Source organism: Poromitra crassiceps (assembly GCF_964638095.1).
Source record: "Poromitra crassiceps genome assembly, chromosome: 7".
NCBI lineage: Eukaryota > Metazoa > Chordata > Actinopteri > Beryciformes > Melamphaidae > Poromitra > Poromitra crassiceps.
In genome coordinates, this window is record NC_139628.1 from 13,657,043 (window position 1) to 13,679,270 (window position 22,228).

Genomic DNA, 22,228 nt, shown 5'->3' on the forward strand with positions numbered 1-22,228 from the left:
AGAATAAGGATCAAGTTTTATAGATTTCTCATTTCTTATTCAAATGTGAACCAACCTTTTTTCTCTGTTTCTTTGTTTTTTATCATTATTATTATTATTATTATTATTATTATTATTATTATTATGATTATCGTTGTTGTTGTTGTTGTTGTTGTTATTATCATCATCATCATATTTTTTTTTATTATTATTATTTATTTATTTTCAGCATCATGATGGTGTGGAACAGAAACTACCAGGAGTTTGACCGGGTGGTGAGTACAGTCACCACCAAGCTGAAGGGAGTTGCTCTGACCCGGCTACCCAGTGGGGAGGAGATGGTGTGGGATGTGGTGGACTACAGCGGGCCCTCACAGGTGGGTGCTGCTGCGGCCCCAGGGTGCTGCGTGTTTGTCAGGTATAGGAGGGTCACACATAGTCCAGCTGAATTTGAAGATTGTTTTTCTTTTCTTTTAGGGCAAAAACTCCTTCTTTGTGATAACCAATGTCATTGAGACAAAGAACCAGAAGCAAGGAAAGTGTCCAGACAGTCCAGAGGTGCTTTTCTTTCTTTCTTTCTTTCTTTCTTTCTTTCTTTCTTTCTTTCTTTCTTTCTTTCTTTCTTTCTTTCTTTCTTTCTTAATAAAATGTTTGTGCAGCAAAAACCATAAGACCACCCACTACTCAGGCACATAAAACGCCCTCATTGACCTCAGGGTGGCGCTATAACAATCACGGATAAGTGTATGCAATTATTATTATTGTTATTATTATTATTATTACTGCACGTTCACAGCAAGGTGAAACAAAGCTTCACTCGTGCGAGTTTGACCGCACGGATTATTCGCCAAAGTTTAAATATTTCAGATCGAGCAAATGGGCGACAAGGCAAATAATCGCACAAATTTGCGAATTTTGCATTGGTGTGAACGCAGAGTCAAGATGATTGCCGCTTGCGCCTACATTTATTATTATTATTATTATTATTATTATTATTCGTATAGTTGAGGTTGTCAGTTTCACATCTAGCTCTAGATCCAGTAGATCTGTGACAGCTTATGAAGAATATAAAAAATATGATCTTACTTTGTAACGGTATACAATGATTCAGATCAACAGTTGAATTAAAAGCCTGTAAGTTCTCAATGTTTCTATTGCAGGATCATGCGTCCAGCAGACTGTGTCAGACTGACCAGGACTGTGAGAGAGGAGCCTCAGACCAGCACCGCCACGGTACGACCCACTATCCACTCTGTCCCTCTGCTGGTGGAAGGCCACAACTGGTGTAGCAGTTAGCACCCATTAGCATCAGTTAGCACCTGTTAACCCCTGTTAGCACACATTAGCACCAGCAGTTTGGCTGAGCAGTGAGAGAGAGCCCAGATGACTCGGGTTCTGTCTGCAAACATCTGCATTGATGAAGTGTCTTTAAGCAAGATACTGACCTCTGACCTCAACAGGTTTGAGCCCGATAGTGTATATGGTTCTTGAAATTAAGACCAGCGAATCATGGACAAAAAATTGAATTGCCAGGTCCCAGGAGGATATATAGCACTTTTCTTAACACATTGAGTGCCAAGGACGTCTGTGGACGTCCTAAAAAAAAGTAACGAGAAGTGCCAAGGACGTCTGTGGACGTCCTAAAATCATAATTCATATTATTCCATAATTCTGCTGTTTAAGGTCGTACCCAGCCAGTGAGCATGAATCCCTTCAAGGGATCACACGGCGCCACCATAAAACTCTACACGGGAGCTGCGCCACCCACCTCAGATCCTTTACTTTGTGCAGGAGAAAACGGAGAAAGCCGTGATCAGAGAGACACCGACGCATGCTGCAGCCAGAGCCACACAGATTGCTCTGTCCGCAGCCGACAGTTGGCTGCGATCCGAGCCCACAACTGAGCTCCTCCGCCTCTGTCTATCCGCCTGCACACAGCCCCTCCACACGACAACCCGCCAGAAAGGCAGCACCCGAAGCCGAACGGCCAAACCTTCTCCCTCAGTCCCGCCTGCCATTTCCTTGTTGCGCTGAAATCCGCCCGGGGCAAAAACTGAGGCTGCGAAGACAGACTGTGTGCGTGTGGGGAGGAGCCCGCAGCTCAGGGGTGGAGAGGGGGGGGGGGGGGGGGGGGGGGCACGCAGGCTGCACAGAACCACACCACGCCACCACATCAGAAAACACCAGCCAGAGTCAGTGAATGTGCTTGAAATTAGAGTGCAAAAAGTATTCATAAAAGTGACTATATCTTGAAAAGTAAAAAAAAACGGCAGAAAACCCTTGAAAGTGCTCTTCTTTCAGAGGCTGTCATTTCATAATGGAACTGTCTAGAAACAAAATTTCTTCTTTGGAAGAAGCAGGAGTGTCCAATGTTTCATTAAAGTCCAGCCCTCTCAATATAGCCCTAATAGAAAAAATTCTATAGCTGTTTTCAACTGAATGGAAGTGAATCTGGCACAGGCTCCAGACAATTTTACTGAAGCGCTGTGGCACTCAATGTGTTAACAAGATCACAAGGTGCTCTACTATAAATTTAGAGGAGAAAATAAAAACGATACAAATTTGGTGTGGATTAATATTTTAACTTCCAGGAACCCCAATGATCAATTGATTCATTATAACTACGCCCACAGACTACAGTATATAGCCTACTGTACCCCGTGTTAATTATTTCAGATGAAAATGTCTCAAAGCCCTCACTGTACATTATGCCCCCCTGGCAACCCCTGGTACCTTTATACACATGGTTTGGGAATTCTCATCCGTTTCTTAATTTTGGAAAGAATGTTGCCATGAAGATGTGCTGTTCCTTGTTTTGTTGTTGAATGAATTTACTGGGTTGAATTTGTCCTTGCGCTGAAGTAGAAAATATTATGGCATGGAATGCATTTGTTGAAGCCATGCCTGGGGACCATGGCCATCGCCATATTAGCTAGGTTTAGCCTAGGTAAACCCAGCCTCCACGTCACCTCCATGTAGCCTACTATCAGTCACATAGAGTCTAGCGGATTAGGGGTTGAGACTGTTTTCAGAGGAAAGCAGAGGGGCAGGAGTACCTCCCTTGATAGACAAGTCCATCAGCCAACCAGCTTAGCACACAGATCACATGAGCAGTACAACAGATGAAGCCATCAAGGCGCGTCCTTTATTATTAGCAAGCCAGCTAAGCTAAAAACATTCATAGCTAAGACAACATCTCGAAATACAAGTAGTTTGGATTTACCATTTGTGGGTGACGTGTACCTTTTCGATAACAATCCCCACTAGGTTTTCACGGTAGACATCCAAAGCCAGGATATTTTGCCACTTTGCTTTCATCAAGGCCTCTGGACTCGCATACACAAGCTCACAGCGTCCATGTATTAAGTCCTCATCTTTCTCATTCTCCCCACCGATCTGCAACACCTTGATTCCCAGATTAGAAGCCTTGTCTATCTAGTTCTCCATTAGCGCATTTAGCGGCGAGACAACAATACCAATAGAGTTCTTGGTAGGAAAAATCTTCTTCATCACCAACGGAGCCAGTTGATAAATCGAACTCTTCCCAAATACAGTCGGAAGAACGGTGAACACACATTTGCTGCCGAGAAACTCCACTAGTGCACGCACTTGTTCTGGTTTAATTGCAGTGACTGAGTCTATTTCTGCTCTAACCAAACTTATAGCTGTTTTCACTTTACTTTCCTCAAAGCGAACGCTCTTTGCCAGCATAGCCATAGCTAGCTCTGGGGTATGCTCCGGAGAGACTGAATGCTAATGATACATCTGCCGCAGTCGTTACACGTCATTGACAAAGACGCACTCTCTGATTGGCAGATCACAGCAGGAACTGATGGTGGCAGTACGCCGTCACTCATTGGCTGCGATTCTGCGATTGAAATCGCTCTGAATAGACAAACTACCAGATGAAACTTACACTATAGACATAGTCTGTGACGTCACGTTGAAGGCTGGGTTCACACAGGCTAAGCTAGGTTGTGTGTCTTTTTTTTTTTTTTGCTGTGTGGTGGAGACTGACCGTTTATTGATTATGCCTGGGTCGATATGAAGGGCACATAGTGTGAGCTAATATATTTGTGGGTTTGTGGGGGGAAGGGGGGCTCTGAGTGAATCTGGTTGTGTATGTGTATGTGTATGTGTATGTATAGTAGTTGTCTTTATCTAGATGTTTGTGGTTTTTTATCTTTCTTTCATGTAAAAAACACTTGAATCAATAAAAAAAATATATAAAAAATAAGAGAAAATAAAAACACAGCTAAATGACATGCTTGTTGGTTGGGGGTTGGTCACAGCCTTTCCAGCATCATGCAGACTCATGCTGTCTTCTCCTCATTCAGGTGTTCAGACCGGCTCCTGTGTGAAGTTTGATGAGATGAGAAAGAGCTGCCAGGTGTCTGCCTGGTGTCCCATCGAGGCCAAGACCAAACCGCCCAGGTAAACACCACACAAGACCAAACCGCCCAGGTAAACACCACACAAGACCAAACTGTCCAGGTAAAGACCACACAAGACCAAACTGTCCAGGTAAACACCACACAAGACCAAACTGTCCAGGTAAACACCACACAAGACCAAACTGTCCAGGTAAACACCACACAAGACCAAACTGTCCAGGTAAAGACCACACAAGACCAAACTGTCCAGGTAAACACCACACAAGACCAAACTGTCCAGGTAAACACCACACAAGACCAAACTGTCCAGGTAAACACCACACCAAACTGCCCAGGTAAAGACCACACAAGACCAAACTGCCCAGGTAAAGACCACACAAGACCAAACTGCCCAGGTAAACACAATACCAAACTGCCCAGGTAAAGACCACACAAGACCAAACCACCCAGGTAAACACCACACAAGACCAAACCACCCAGGTAAACACCACACAAGACCAAACCACCCAGTAAAGACCACACAAGACCAAACCACCCAGTAAAGACCACACAAGACCAAACTGCCCAGGTAAACACAATACCAAACTGCCCAGGTAAAGACCACACAAGACCAAACCACCCAGATAAACAGCACACAAGACCAAACTACCCAGATAAACACCACACAAGAGCAAACCACCCAGTAAACACCACACAAGACCAAACCACCCAGGTAAACACCACACAAGACCAAACTACCCAGATAAACACCACACAAGACCAAACCACCCAGGTAAACACCACACAAGACAAAACCACCCAGGTAAACACCACACAAGACAAAACCACCCAGTAAACACCACACAAGACCAAACCACCCAGGTAAACACCACACAAGACCAAACCACCCAGGTAAACACCACACAAGACCAAACCACCCAGTAAAGACCACACAAGACAAAACCACCCAGTAAAGACCACACAAGACCAAACCACCCAGTAAAGACCACACAAGACAAAACCACCCAGTAAAGACCACACAAGACAAAACCACCCAGTAAAGACCACACAAGACCAAACCACCCAGTAAAGACCACACAAGACAAAACCACCCAGGTAAACACCACACAAGACCAAACTACCCAGATAAACACCACACAAGACCAAACCACCCAGGTAAACACCACACAAGACAAAACCACCCAGGTAAACACCACACAAGACAAAACCACCCAGTAAACACCACACAAGACCAAACCACCCAGGTAAACACCACACAAGACCAAACCACCCAGGTAAACACCACACAAGACCAAACCACCCAGTAAAGACCACACAAGACAAAACCACCCAGTAAAGACCACACAAGACCAAACCACCCAGTAAAGACCACACAAGACAAAACCACCCAGTAAAGACCACACAATACCAAACCACCCAGTAAAGACCACACAAGACCAAACCACCCAGTAAACACCACACAAGACCAAACCACCCAGTAAACACCACACAAGACCAAACCAATCAGGTAAACACCACACAAGACCAAACACCCAGTAAACACCACACAAGACCAAACTACCCAGTAAACACCACACAAGACCAAACGGTTCTCAAGATACGTGAAGGACAGAGAGACAGACAGACACTGCTGGCATTATAGTGTACTGTAGATAGGATGGGGCAGTTCAGTGGTGGAATTCATCCACAAAAGCACAAATGACTTCTTCCTCTACAAAGTTAACCAGCAGTTAGTTTGTCCGAACTGAAGCAAATCACATTTTGGGGGAATGGAAAGCTTCAAATCACAGCAAAATATTTTCAGTGTTAATTAATTAATTAATTAATTAATAATAATAACGTAATTAATTAATTAATTAAAGGTGAATAAATACCCCATAGCTTCTCAGTGACAGAGAAAAGGTGTGTGACACTCAGCCTTCTAGCAGACATTGCCTCTCCAGACTGAGAGATAAGAGTCCAGTCTTGGTTGCTGTGTGTTATTTTGAAGCCATGCCTCCACTGTGCAGTGAGATGAGTCTGTATGTATGTCCTGCAGGCCCCCTCTGCTGGCAGCAGCTGAGAACTTCACTGTCCTCATCAAGAACAATATCAGATTCCCTGCGTTTAACTTAATCCGGTGAGTCTGCTTTCACCCTCTTCACTTGACAACTGCAGTGTGATGCTGTAAATCATACCTAGTTTGTTACAACCCTTACGTGTAATGGACACCTCCTCGTGCATTAACCCTTAGCGTACTTAACGTTTACATAGAAAGATAAATAGAATCAATGTTTCCCCTTGGACAGCTGAGAAAGTGGTGGACACTGTAAATAATTAGCACTGTGAAGATGATACAAGGATGCCAACTGCCATAAAACACAGAAGAAGAAGAACCTGCGAAAACAGAGGTCTATAGTCTATAGTTGTACAAAAAAAAATCTTTTGTTCACCAGAATTTATCTAATCTATTTTTAAATGTGTTAATTGAAGGAGCCTGCACTACATCCTCCTCATTATAATATATAAATAGAATGAGCTGTATGTTAGAGGATAATTTCTGTTTCTTTTTTCAAACCGTACGTATGCATCTATGTACATATACAGTTATGTAGGGCACACATATATGCACCATATGAAACGATCCAAATCCATATATGGCCATATGGAAACATATGTACTTATATGCAGCATATATCCCAATTCTATGGGTAGATATGTGGAAAGCATATTATATGATGTGCAAATATGTTTCTTCCATATGCTGCCCAACACCGCACACACACACGCACGCGCGCGCGCACACACACACACACACACACACACACACACACACAACCCTCAACCCTCGACTCAAATGTAGACACACATGGCACATATCCCACACGGAAACCAAACAACTCAACCCACCACCACACACTCGCACTTCAGGATCAGGATAAACTTGATTGTCCCCGAAGGGAAATTTGTCTTGGCCAACAGTGCTACATCAGCTGCCTTTCATTCATACATCCATTCATTCATAGATAATAAAAAGGACAAGAACAAGTATGACATACAAGGCGACAGGTCTACACGTTTTATGTGGTGGAAGATGCACCTTACAGAAGAAAGCCTGATTATATTGCACTGCCTGCCAAAATATATTGCACTATGATGATAATAATAAAAAACGTCCAAAGAAGAAAGATAAAATGAGCTATATAAAATTAATACGAAACTACGGTTAAAAAAAGTAGCTTACAAATGAATAACAAGTAGATTAGCAATAAAAATAATAAAACCATAAAAACCATAAAACCATAAAAAGACAGAATGAGGGATTTTTAGATTGAGCAGGTTGTCCAAGGCGATGGATGTTGGGAGGAAGGAGAGCTCGTAGCAGTTTGACTTATACCTGCATGCTCTGTAACGCCTTCCTGAAGGTAGAAGTTTATATTCTGTAAACAGGATATGGGAAGTGTCCTTCAAGATACGGAGGGACTGCTTAACAGTTTATTCAAAGATTGATTGAAGGGATGCATACTTTTTAATTCAAATCACCTTCATAGCAGTTTTCACCATCTTTTCAATTCTGGATTTGTTTTCGACAGTGAGGGAGCCAAACCAAGAAGCTAAGCCGTATCTTAACAGGCTGCCTAGAACGGCATTGTAGAATGTTAACATGATTTTACTACTCACTCCGAACAATCTGAGTCAGCGGAGGAAATGTAGTCTTTGAGCCAATTTCCCACACAGGTAGTCGACATGCACGTTCCCTCCCAAGTATTTATAGGAGCCAACCTGCTCAATTACATTATCACTCATAATTGCAGGGACATGTACTTCACACTGCAGTGGACCTGTCATCCACGTTGGTGGTTTGCCAGTAGACCGAACCATTGATTGTGTCCTTGTGGGTGAAGGTCCTCCTATTATGGCACAACCTACATGGAGAGCTGCTCACCAGCCTCCCCAGGTTCCTCCTGAACGTCTCCCTGACGAACACGTACAGGATGGGGTTGAGGCAGCTAGTAGGCGATGGCCTCGGTGGCCTGGATCGCCTGCCTGATGGCCTTGCTGCTGCTGCATGCCGTGTAAACGTGCATCAGCTCCAAGGCTTTGAAGAACGACGTGATGTTGTAAGGCACCCAGCAGCAGAAGAACACGGCCACCACTACGAGAACCCAGCGGATGGCTGGATGTTTCTTGGATGACTGGCTGCACAGGAGCCTCCGGATGATGCGGGTGTAGCAGAAGCCCATGACGGCCAGCGGGATCAACAAGCCGAGAACGTTCATTTTGAAAAGGCTGAAGATGCTCCAGAAGTGCCTGCCGGGTGCTAAGCTACCAGGTATGGAATATAAAGGAGCGCAGAATTGAGACATATTACCATCTTTCTTTCGAGACTCCTGTACTTCAAGAAAGATGAGGTCTGGAAAAGAAGCCGTAAATGCGGCCAACCAGGTAACAGCGGCCGCAAAAATCCCAAAGGAGCGCGTCGGTGCCCGCAGAGCGTACACAGCGTGGACTATAGCCAGGTATCTGTCAATGCTCATAAGGGTGATGAAGAAGATCCCGCCATAAAAGCCAATATAGTAGACACCCAGGACCACCTTGCACATGCCGTCCCCGAAGGACCACTGGTCACGGGCTTGGTGGGCGAGGAAGGGCAGGGAACACACCAGGAGGAGGTCGGCGAGTGCCAGGTTGAGCAGGCAGATGTCGGTCATGCTGCGAAGGCGCGCCCTGCAAGCGATGACCCAGAGGACCAGAGCGTTACCCAGGAGGCCCACGATGAAGAAGATGGAGTAGAGGACAGGGAGAAAGTGTTCCGCGTGGCCCTCGTACACACACAGCCCCAGGTCCTCATCAGTGTAGTCGTTGTAGTCCCAGTACTCATAGTCAGTGGTGTTCCCGCTGAAAGGTTCCTCTGTAGAGCTGGGAGAGAAATACAGCCAGCAGGAAACACACATGGATTATTAGGGAAATTTCCAGGATTTCAGATCACTTTTCTTTAGGTTAACTATGTAGCAAGAAATACCAGATTGTTGTGCTTCAACAGATATATATACATATATAGTGTTTCCCCTACCATCCTACAGGCCTGGCGGGCTCGCCAGGCCGACAACGCCCCCACCAGGCCAGATTTTTTTTTTTTTTTTTTTTTTTTTTCCCCTGCCCCCCCCCCCAAATGTCAATAAACCTTTATGGCATATTATTACAATACAACAATGCTGGTGTTGACATGTTGACAGTAATATAATATGCCAAATCATTCAAAACAATAAGCATTTTGATTTTAGGACCATCGTGCCAGCGTGCGCCGCTGTTCGAAAGGGTGTCGTTGCCTGGGAAACGCACATCCCATAACACAACTGTTTGCATTGCATCCCATAATACTATGGTGATACTTGGGATGCCATTGGGAACATAGATGTGAACAGGTTAGCTAAAAGTTTAGCGTTGCTAGCGAGGGCTCCCACCGTTGCGGTCGGGGTACGTTTCGAAATCCCTCCAGGCCTGAATTTTTTTCTAGGGGAAACTTATATATATATATATATATATATATATATATATATATATATATATATATATATATAAACTCCTCAAAAAAAGTTCGGAAACGTTATTTCGGTCGATTATTTCTCCCCTTTAATAATACCAATTGGTACTGTATTGTATATCGTTTGGAAAGCCTGATTAGTCACCTTTACAACAATGTACAACTTGTAAGGATCATGCATTCGTGGAATGAGCAACACAGCTAACCGTGTGGGTAGGGATGCAACGGTATGATTTTTTGACGATATGATAACCTTGGACAAAAATACCACGGTATCGCGGTATTGCGGACCTTTATGTGGCATAAAAAATGCCAATGAACAAAATGTATTTTATTTTCTAACAGTTTGCTGAATTGTGGAATGAGAAAAAATAAAGTCATGTTAACTCATTGAGTGCCAGCCACTTTTGGAGAACGGACGCTCCCAGTGCCAGAGTTTCAGAGCGTTTTCAGTGATTTCTCGAGGCCCACAGAATATTGTGTGATATTACTATGTAAACACCGAACACGCAAAAAGAACAAGGAGACTCTATTGTATCATCAGCAAAAAAAAGTTTATTGATACCATTTTCCGTTCTTTAGTTATCAGCCAGAGAAGATAGGTCAAAAACAGCAAAAATATGCTTTTCTATCAGGAAGCTGAGATATTCAGCCTTTTGTGAAATGCATTATTTCAAGCACATTCACTGACTCTAGCTAATATTTTTTTGATGATGTGACCTGGTTTAGTTCTGTGGTGCATGCGTGCCCCACCCCCCTGTCCCCCCCTCTCCCCGCCTCTCCCCGAGTCAGCTGTAAACTCCTCCCCACACGCACAAAGTCTATTCGGAGCCTCTGTGCGCGGCTCCTGGCAGCTCACAGCAGCAATGAGGAAATGCCCAACGCGACTGCAGGTAAGGGTTGGCCCTTCCTCGCGTTGGGTGCTGCCTTTCTGGTGTGTTGAGAAACTAAATGCAGACAGACAGACAGGCAGAGGAGCTGCAGTTGTGTGCGCGGATTGATTGCTGTTGGTAAGCAGCCCAGAGCCATCATGTAGATGGCTCTGGGCTGCTTGCCAACAGCAATCAATCCGCGCAGCATGAGCGCGGTTTGTCTTTTGATCACGGCTTTGTCAGGCTGCTGTATTCCTGACATTTCTGTCATCTGGAGAGCACTGTGCCACCTAAGGGTTCTGTAAAATAGGTTATAGACCTCCAATAGCTACTATAGTTGTACAGGAGCTGCGGAAGGCTTTGATCGACGTCCCACCGTCAAAAAACGCATTGGACGTCGAAGGACGTCCGTGGCACTCTACGTCACTATTTAATTGGACGTCGAAGGACGTCCATGGCACTCAATGAGTTAATGTAACCTCCAACTGTAATGACAGTTAACTGGCAAGTATGTGTGTGCTTTGGTAATATAGTACTGTTAGTACTGTATAAATGTAAACAATTTAGTTCATCTAATTAATTTGATGTAAAACTAAAACAACAATCAAATACACGCTTCTCTTTTGTAATGGGTCAACACTGGACACAAACAATGATTGTTTCCTCACACATAGCCTACACCCCCACTCTGTCTCACACAGGACACACACACACACACACACACACACACACACACACACACACACACACACACACACACACACACACATACACACACACACACACACAAAGTTTGTGCATAATTTTCCACTGCCAGGTTGGAGGAATCTTTCATCATTTTCTAATGTTACTTCTCTTCAGTGCAATACGTTTTGATAACGACCTGCTGTACAGCGCCGTTCGCTCAGTCAACTAACGTGTCGTTAACGTTAGTTAGAGGAGAAAGATAGCTGGTGTTAGCTTTAGCCATGTTAGCTGCCTCAGTCGGTAACGTTAGCCTAGAGAGAGTATTTATCTGACGTTTATGTTAGCTACTCCTCAAACCTGCGGGTGGAAATGGTTTATGGGATGCGATGTATGTTGAAGCAAGACAACGTTTTAATGTACCTTGAATTTGACAAATTACGACGGGTGGTGCTCACGCAGATCTAAGCCCTGGCCATCCTAGCCTCAACGCGAGACTCATTAGTCATTCGGATGAGTCTCGCGTTGAGGCTATGGCCATCTGTATTTTTTACAATAGCCGAAATATTCCCATACAGCCGACGTCGTCTTTTTAGATGGGGGGAAAGTTCAGGGGGGTCCTTGCGTTCTCCTGTTTTATCACACACGGTTGTAAACGGTCAAGGACAGCTCCTCACAGCTCCTCCCTGCTCTGCGTCTAGGTAGGCATGCAGCAAGGGGGAGGGGCCGCGTAAGCTGCACTCTGCAAAGCGACCTGGGCACGTTGTTTTGGGGAAACAGCTGATACCGTGGAGAAGGTATGACGGCAAATCTTAGTGGTTTTGATACCGTGACTTTTTCAAACCGCGGTATACGTTCAAACCGGAAACCGCTGCATCCCTACGTGTGGGTAGCGCCCCAATTTTTTCCCGCCAAAATCCCCTGCAATATTCTTCTGTTGGTATTCACTCTTGTTTTGAGTTGCTTGGTGGATTGGATGATAGCATTCTCCCACAGTAATAAGGAAAAAACAGCACATATTGGCCATTTTTACACTTTATTCATTTTACACTGTCAGGGACCTCAGTAGCGTGTGGAAGATCCATACGCAACCACAACAGCTTGGCACCTTGGCACCGCAAATTAGGTGCCAATCAGGTGCCAGTCACACACCTGTGTGTGACATCACATTAGTGATGCACGGGCCGCAGTTATAACCGCGCTGACCGTGAATATCCCGCCCCGTGGGCGGGCCGGATAATAAAAATAAACATTCTGATTAATAGCGGATGGGTTGCGGGCGGTTGAAACGATGTATCATTAATAAGGAAAAATAATATTAATTACGTTCTCTAGTCTATGAACGTATTTTAAGCTACATTTTTTGTCAGGCACATTCTTAGTCGCCTATAGACGAGTTTCCTGGGCACTTCCGGTTTGCTTCCGGACTCGGCCGCGATCGTGTCTGTCGCTTCCGGTGTTTGTGAATACGGAGAAGCGCAACGTACTACCGTAGTAGCCATAGCGACCGCCGAAAAAATGCAAACTTGGGATCATTCTCTGAGTCTCCTATTTAACGAAAGAGTGTCTATCCCACACCCGTTGACAGTGGACACATGGGAAGATAATATGTGTAAATGGCCGAACGTAACTACAGGCAGGATTATAGCGTATTTTGAGGAATCAATGGTGGTGGACGGCAACGCGATGAACTATCTCAAAAGCTCCAAAGCGTCAGCCAGACTAACGTTAGGTTACAGTCCTCTCCTCTGTCGCAGTCAGTCAGACTAACGTTAGGCTACAGTCCTCTCCTCTGTCACAGTCAGTCAGACTAACGTTAGGCTACAGTCCTCTCCTCTGTCACAGTTAGACTAACGTTAGGTTACAGTCCTCTCCTCTGTCACAGTCAGTCAGACTAATGTTAGGTTACAGTGACAGTCCTCTCCTCTGTCACAGTCAGACTAACGTTAGGCTACAGTCCTCTCCTCTGTCACAGTTAGACTAACGTTAGGTTACAGTCCTCTCCTCTGTCACAGTCAGTCAGACTAATGTTAGGTTACAGTGACAGTACTCTCCTCTCTCACAGTCAGACTAACGTTAGCCTAACGTTAGTCTGACTGAGAGAGGAGAGTACTGTAACCTAACGGTTAGGTTACAGTCCTCTCCTCTCTCACAGTCAGTCAGACTAACGTTAGGTTACAGTCCTCTCCTCTGTCACAGTCAGTCAGACTAATGTTAGGTTACAGTCCTCTCCTCTGTCACAGTCAGTCAGACTAACATTAGGTTACAGTCCTCTCCTCTCTCACAGTCAGTCAGACTAACGTTAGGTTACAGTCCTCTCCTCTGTCACAGTCAGTCAGACTAATGTTAGGTTACAGTCCTCTCCTCTGTCACAGTCAGTCAGACTAACATTAGGTTACAGTCATCTCCTCTGTCACAGTCAGCCAGACTAACGTTAGGTGTCTCTCCATTCAAAAACAACCCAGTTTGCCTTGATCACTGCAAAACATGACATGCCGTGTGTAGCCTCCACACAATAGGGCTACATACGGTAAATCATGGTAAATACGCAGCACAATACCCACCGTGGTAAACAGAAGAAGACTGGGATATTAACTTTAAGGCGACTCACTTCTAGACTTGAATGAAATTGTATTCACCTACTATCCGCTCCGTGGATTACCATTTTACAATTTCGGAGACGAAATTGTAACATAGCAACGTTGGTCCACAAACGTTGCTATTTAAAAAAAAAATTGGGAGATCGGGTTGGGGATTATAACGTTAGTTTGCCGAGTCGCACCTGTTAATCCAGAAATGGCGTTATGGTACCTTTGTCTACTTGTAGATCATCAAGAAACTTCAAATTAATAACGTTAGATGTGTTTAACAGAGCTGTATATTGGGTCTAGCAGCTGATCAGCAGCTCAGACAGCCTCAAACACGAGGTGATTGTCAGCTCTATAATTCGCAAAATAGCAGTGGATGGAAACGCGCACTGTGTTTTGTGACAGCCACGCACTGCACAATGTGTTCCAGAATAACCCATTGTTAATAACATCTGCTAACGTTAGTGTAGCTGATGTTATCGTTGTAAAAAAGTTTGGATATTTCGGCTGCTGCCTTCTGATGTGCTCGCTGCTGTGGACGCACTGTGGACTTAAACGGAAGCCGGCGACACGAAAGGCTGCTATGGCGCCGCCCTAGGAACGGCCCAGGAAACTCGTCTATTGTAGATCCCCCAAAGGACCCACGGCCGTAAACAAAACAATAGCCATGTGCTAGGTCGCTAGGCTCCACTTTTGGTCCATATACAGATATCGTCAATGATATCACCTTCAAAAAGGAGTCTCTGCTGAAAACGTGTTTGAAGAGAAGACGCGTTTGTATTTTCCCATTCAATGAGGCAATCCAGTAAACTAAACTTAAAGCTATAGCGTTAGCCGAGTAAACTACATGAGGGCAAGTGGTGGACTGGACAAAATACAGCATGGAAGTTTATTTGGAGTCTTGGACTGCAGCGATCGCACCAACGGCAGCATAAACCGTAAGTTTGCTCCTTTTATAGCGTTGTGAAATGTTGGGTGCATGGCGGGTGTGGATCTATAAATAGTATGAAATAATTTGTGCGGATTTATGGCGGGCGGACGGTTCATGCATACATGTGGATTAGGATGGCATAAAAGCTTATCCACGCAACTCAAATATATATATATATATATATATAGTACATACATACATATCGTCGCTGTCGTTCCAGGACCTCGAATGTGCCTTTTTTCACTTTTTTATTTTTTGTCATAAATCAATAGGAAATCAATGAAAGTGTGGACCCAAGCAGCTCAAAAGGCAAAAGTATTCAAATTGAAAAAACGGTGGAGCTACTAGGAGTATTTTTATATATAGCAATATTTAATGCGAAGTAATATATCTGTGTACAGGCAGTTACAAATCAGAATATATGTGACACCAGCTGGTGTTTTGACCCTCAATTAGGCCTAGGGCATTTTTCTGATTTTTACAGATTCTGAAATGGCAGACTGTAAGCTTTCAAATGATGTGTCACACATTGTAATCTGAAAAAAATTGAAGGAGATATGCTTATTTGATTGTTCACAATCTGGGAAGGTCTGGGGAGAAGAAACCTGAGAAAACCCCTCTCAAAGATTGTGAACTTTTCACACCTGGATGAGCCAGGCAGGGGGGAGTTAACAATGGCTCCTCATTTACATTGACCACTCCCAAACCATTAAGCAGTCAGTCTCTGTCACTGAGAATGACAGATGAGAGAGAGAGAGAGTGCACACAACTGTGGGTAATTTATTTTCACTATTATTCCACTATTATTCCATCCATAAGTAACAGAATAATAGATGGTCATGGGTGTCATACATTTCTGTACTAAAATATCTAAAAGCAAAAATGGGGGTCTGCGGTCTATTTTTAGGTGAAGTTTTGATGTGAAAGTTTGAGAACTATTGACCTTTTCCTTAAAGTTGTAAGCAGAAAACATATACCATTCAGTCAGTGAAAATGTGAAAATAAACTACAAAAATATTATCCTAAAAAGGCATTTATTATAACAAAAGGCATTTAATATAAAACCAATATTCAGTAATACCAGAGATGCTCACAGGTCATTTTTTGCAAGTCAAAGTCAAGTTTCAAGTCTTTGGTCACAAGTCCAAGTCAAGTCTCAGGTCTTTGGTCACAAGTCCAAGTCAAGTCTCAAGTATCTTATGGATGAGCGTTCTATCATCTGCTGCATGCCATCTGGTCTGCTTAGAACACTGCATAGCTAAAACTAAGGAATTCAAAGCATGTACTGTATTATCCTCACTCCTTTATCTATTAGCATACATTATCAGCATTGATTGGATGACATCAGTATAGATTTCCTTAATGTTAATGCACCAAAAAAAAAGAAAAAAAAGAAGTAAAAAGTAAAAAAAATTACAAACGACAGAACACGACAGGAAGTGCCTTGCTATCCAGGTCGGTTTCGTATGACATTCTTAACTAAACCACCAGTCCTACTTAACTAAAAGTTAAGTAAAAAAATATCAAAAGAACTTTGACTTCAAAAGCTCAAAAACGTTTGTGGCATTGCCAAACCCCCCCGGAGCAGGGCTGGGTCTTGAATGCTGGTTTTTTCAGGCTGGCTAGCGAGGCCTCCCAGCCTGTAGACATGCAGGTGGAGGGCATGTGATGTCTTGTGCTTCATCAGAACAGAATTCTCTGATCTTCTCAAAAAGATACTTCTGCCTGGCCATGTCCAGTCCAGGCGGAGTCTGTACAGGAAGAGGCTTTAATGGCGGACGGGCATCTACGTTGCGTAGCAGCTGAAACTCCACTGGTTCTGCTTCACAGTGTTTTCTGGCGACAACCAGACCAGGTCTCTGCGCATCAAAGCTGTAAAAGAAAGAAATGGCACATTTAAAATCTTAATAAAATAAAATAAAATAAAATAAAATAAAATAAAATAAAATAAAATAAAATAAAATAAAATAAAATAAAATAAAATAAAATGGGAATGATAATTACCTGAAGTGCTGGTAACTCTTTATCTGTGGCAGTTTTCTGAAGTATTTTGTCAGGTGTTCTTGCCAGTCGTAGGTTTTAAAACACACAGTGCCGTTCTCATGTCCGACAAGCTGGGGGATGTTCACATGTGCCACAGGAGAGCTGTCAGTCACAACCTTTTTGATGTCGGCCAAAGTGCACACTTTGCGCTTCCTGAAACACTGCTTGACCAGTCCAAAACACCAGTCGGGGCCAAACTTGGTGTGGCCTACAATCAGGAAGTGAATGCTCAGCTTTAAGTGTTGTTTGTGCATCGTTCTCCATGCGGCGTACCAAAGAACAAAGTTATTTTTGTTCTGCCCACTGCAGTTGTCACAGTGAAGGTCCACATCTTCTTCTCCAACTCCATATTTCTTGAAAAAATGATGCAGGTAATTGATGACTGCATTGCTTCCCTTGCCTGATGCCATGCCCTCATCAATCAGGTAATTCACTTGCTTAGGCATGCCTTCACAGTGGACACCAAAAAGGCCACACTTGCGTGGAGTCAAAAAATAGACAGGCCCAGGCTGTTGTGGATCAGAGGGGTAGTGCACCTGAGAGACGGAGAGATAGGAAAAAGATGAAATACAAACTGTAATCTGTGTGTGTGTGTGTGTGTGTGTGTGTGTGTGTGTGTGTGTGTGTGAGAGAGAGGTGTGATAAGATAAATATGTATTCTCACCTGTTGTGCAAAATCAAAACTGTAGTGCATGGTGATCGGCCTGGTTGCAGGTTTGTTCTTCCCAAATGACAGCTGCAACTCGTCACAGGTCTTTCTACAGGCGGCAGTCATCTCTTGATAAAGTTTTCGCTCCCTTGCAACAGAGTCGAGATGCACTTGCTGCTTCTTGACACTGTCAGATTTCAACTCATCTGGTTTGTTGATGCTCTGGATGATTCGGTCGTTGTTTTGTTGGCACTGCCAGCAGAGATCCGTTTTAGGCTTGGTGCTTGCAATGTGAGGGACCAGTGACTTCCACAGCCTTGTGAAGCTGCACTCGCCAACCGCACGCTGCCCTGCAAAGACAATGTTTTTATGAGCATCACTGTACTTTACTTATCAAAAACAGATCACATAGAATAGCCTAATGGTTAAAGACACACACACACACACACACACACACACACACACACACACACATTCATGTCGCATGTTTTATTGGGTCAGAGGTTTGGAATGGAGAAGGCTGCGGAATGTTTGCATAACTATGACAATAGAAGTGTGTGTGTGTGTGTGTGTGTGTGAGAGAGAGACTAATACAAACTTACCAAGCTGTTCCATAGCATCTTTGTACAGGCGCCAGACTGAAGCTTTAGAGGCAGAAGTTGGCAGAAGCTTAGCACTAAAGTCTCTATGCGCGGCATGACGACCGGGCAAAGGAATAGCGTGGTCCTCTGCATAGTTTGCTATGAATGTAACGACTCTTTTGATGTCATCATAGCCGAGGTAATTCTTGTTTGTGCGTGGTTGTGTCTTCCTCTGCCGTGGGACCAATCCATTCTCTTTGTAGGATTTGATAAGGGCTTTCAGAAGCTTTGTGCTGATGCTGGAATAAACAAAATAAAACATTAATAATCAGATTTATATTTTTTGAAACAGTCTTTATCCTGACATTATAGCCTAAGCTAGTTTGCAATGTTTGTCCCTTGCTTAGGCTATAAATGTCACGATATATAACAAAGACTGTTTCAAAACTTTCAATCTGTTTCAATAAACTCTTTCAATAAACTAAATCTTGTTTGTTTGCAAGGTTAGAATAACACTAGCGACTATCAGCTTACAAAGAGTATTTAATGCAAGAGTCGGAATTTCAGTCCTGAAAAACAATAGCGCGAACGCCATTTTGGCGCGCAACAAACAAAGACGACCCAACATGGCGGGTCTGCACGTTTGCACACATAGGTTGCCGCCATTTTGACAATGACCAACAATGCCATGAAGATGGCAGCTCTACACGCTTCTCTTGCAACATACTATCTTTGTACTGTAAACATGGGCACGCTCTCACACTATCTCACACAGACAGACAGACACACACACACACACACACACACACACACGAGTTAAGATAGATATGAAACTCACCCAAACGCAAAGCAGAAGGTCTCACGGCAAACAACAGTCGCCTTAACCATGTATTGCGTTCGGTTCTTTTGTCGCTTTTTATTCACTTGCTTTGTGGCTTGAGTCATGTCAGAATCATTCGTCAAAGCGTGATACACAGCCATAATAGCGATATCTCTACATTCTGGCGACATAGCAGAGTAATCCAGCCTCGTGTTGTAAATGACGTTGTCACAAAGTTTCTTACTGCAGGAGATTGGCTGGTGAATAGAGTTCTCTTTACGCCTGGCCTGGCATTTGCAGTCAAAGTTCCGTATTTTCTCGATTTCCTGATCATAATCTGTGTCCACGGTTATGGGATCCACTGATGTTAAAATCTCTTGCACGCTTTCAATGACTGCGCTGTCGGGCATGATCTCCGCCTCGTCTGGGTCTGGATCTGCCACCACGTCTTCAGGAAAATATTCTTCATCGTCCTCATCGTCGCTTTCATCAGCGCCCTGTGTGCCGCCGGTCATGTAATCCAGGACATACGAATTCATCAATTCTTCACTGTCCATTCCACCTGGAATGGTGAATTTGTTGAGGAGAGCAGCAACGGCAGAATCATTTTTCTTCATTTTCGCCTGGTGCTTGTCCATCTTGTCTCAGTCTCAGTCAGCTGTTGAATGTTGATGTTGTGTACAGCTCAGGTGGCTACTGAATATTTATGCTGGTGCGCGTCCTATCGCGCGCCGTGATTGGCGGATAGAAACAAAGGCCGGCCGACACCCAATCGATACTACTTATGCAAATCCAAGACACAGCCTGGCTCACTCCCGTCTCCTTGACAAAACAGGGACTTTTATTTTACAGAATTAACGCATTTAATGACCCCAAAACGTCTTCATTTTATATGGAATGGATAGTTCAAATAATATATTTTGTACTATTGGGAAAAAGAAAAAAAAACATTTTTTCAAGAAAATACTTTTGACGCTCTGCTGTGAAGAACGGCCACGGCCGAATTACGGTCCCTCTCGCCAGCTGGTGTCACATATCTTCAAAGTTATACGGGCAGACAAAACGCAACGCGTTTCAACCACGTAGGTCTTCCTCAGGCAATGTTTGCCTGAGGAAGACCTACGTGGTTGAAACGCGTTGCGTTTTGTCTGCCCGTATAACTTTGAAGATATATTCTGATATCTTCAGAATAATATTTTTAGCTGCAACGAGCAGCGCTGGCCCCTGCGTGCGCTGCTGGTTGCAGCTTCTTGCTGGTCTTGATTTGCTGCTGGTGGGCATCGGATATTCTGGCTTGCGTTTGCCAATCCTGTCCTGCTGCCTGGGTCTGTCTGGGTGTCGTGTGCTGCTCTGCGTGCCCCCCCCCCCCCTCTCACCCCTCAACTGCACACTCCTCCTCCATATGGGAGTGTCTCTGTTGGCTCTCTGATGAGTTTGCTGTGCAGTGAAGGGTGCGCGACATCCAGCTTTTTTACAGCTTCCGCGTGTGTTTGTCACCGGCTCCTATGCTTCCAGTTGAGAATAATAACAACTCCACGGCTGATCATGCGGATCGGCTGTCGCAGCGGACATGGAGGAGCTCAATTGTGGGCTGCTGCAGGCACATCTAACGTTAAAGCGCTTCATGCATATCGATGCATACGGATGCGATGCAATTTCCGTTTCCCCAATGACTTATTCTCTGTTTTTCTCTGCATTTCTGTTAACCTGGAGAGCACTGTCGCCACCTAAGGGTTCTGTAAAATAGGTTATAGACCTCCAATAGCTACAATAGTTGTACAGGAGAGGCGGAAGGCTTTGATCGACGTCCCACCGTCAAAAAACGCATTGGACGTCTAAAGACGTCCGTGGCACTCTACGTCACTATTTAATTGGACGTCTAAAGACGTCCATGGCACTCAATGAGTTAACTCATTCAGGGCCAGTTTAGGACTGCCAATATTTAGCACAGGCCAAAGATTTTCCTAATTGTTGGTCATCTTTCAAGACCCACAGTAAATTATCTATTAGCACCAGAGTGATTTGCAATACCTCAAAATGAAGATGTACGTCTCTGGGTTCACCAGGAAAAAAAAAGTTAGCTTTTAGCATGTTCTGTACTCTACTTATATCCATTTATATACACCCTGTTTTCAACCAAAATGTCTCTCTCTCAGATGACAAACAGGAGCAAATGCAATTTCTGTAAAATACACATTCTCAAGGAGAACTCGCTCTCAATTCTTTTATTTTGAACTGTATTGACATCAGACATGTAAATACTATTCGTTATGACACAAATGAAAAAAAAAAAATATATATATATATATATATATACACATGAAGTGCTTTTTTTTACATTCACCATACAGCAGTGTGAGTGAGTGTGCAGACAGACACACAGACAGACAGACAGAGAGACAGACAGACAGACACACCGACAGACAGACAGACAGACAGACAGACAGACAGACAGACAGACAGACACACACACACACACACACACACAGACACACACACACACACACACACACACACACACACACACACACACACGATCCCCCTTCGTTGCGTGATTTCTAACCCCACATAGGATAAGCAATAACCACGCCCTGTGGCGCCGGGATTGGCCAGGAGCAACACTGGAGCAGAGACACTACACTGGAGGGCACGCAGTCCAGCGATTTCATGAAGCTCTTGAGAACGGGCAGCGGGCTTCTGACTGCCTAGCTGTTCGTGTGCTGCTCGTCCATGTCTCCCCCTGTCATATTCTCCCTGCTCCCGTTTTCCCCTCGGCTATTCAACACGTCCTCACCGCCCTCTGATCACTGCTGATCGATCATTTCCTCATTCCTCCGATGATCAAACGCATCTGTGGATTACTTTCTCCGGTTTTCTCCGGCTGGCACACAGGAAGGCGACCAGCTCCTGCAGCGCGCGAGGGGCGTTTCAATGGGGTTTCTCCTGTCTGCACAAGGCAAGCTCCTTATCCATTTTCTGATATTCCTCCTGCTCAATTTCAAAACAACAGCTGCGGTATGTGTTTGTTCACGTGTTGTCTTAGATGATAGGGACCTGATACCATGTGACAGGCTGGGGAAGTGTTTTAACTACGCCCTGCAGTAATAAAAACAAAAACACGTCAAACACGTCATTGGCCCTCTGGGCTATTCCTGATAAGACG

General features: G+C 44.2%; 1 protein-coding gene across 1 annotated transcript in view; it reads left to right on the plus strand.

The window, feature by feature from the left end:
* Window positions 1–22,228, plus strand: part of LOC310779429 (P2X purinoceptor 7-like) — a gene marked incomplete at both ends in the record, with an annotated part of 33,773 nt that overhangs the window by 1,555 nt on the left and 9,990 nt on the right. The window contains 6 exons of the mRNA XM_083639962.1: window positions 209–356; window positions 457–537; window positions 1,140–1,212; window positions 4,317–4,413; window positions 6,412–6,492; window positions 8,740–9,178. Of these exons, the coding sequence (XP_083496088.1) occupies window positions 209–356; window positions 457–537; window positions 1,140–1,212; window positions 4,317–4,413; window positions 6,412–6,492; window positions 8,740–9,178 (919 nt within the window). The remainder of the gene's footprint in view (window positions 1–208; window positions 357–456; window positions 538–1,139; window positions 1,213–4,316; window positions 4,414–6,411; window positions 6,493–8,739; window positions 9,179–22,228) is intronic.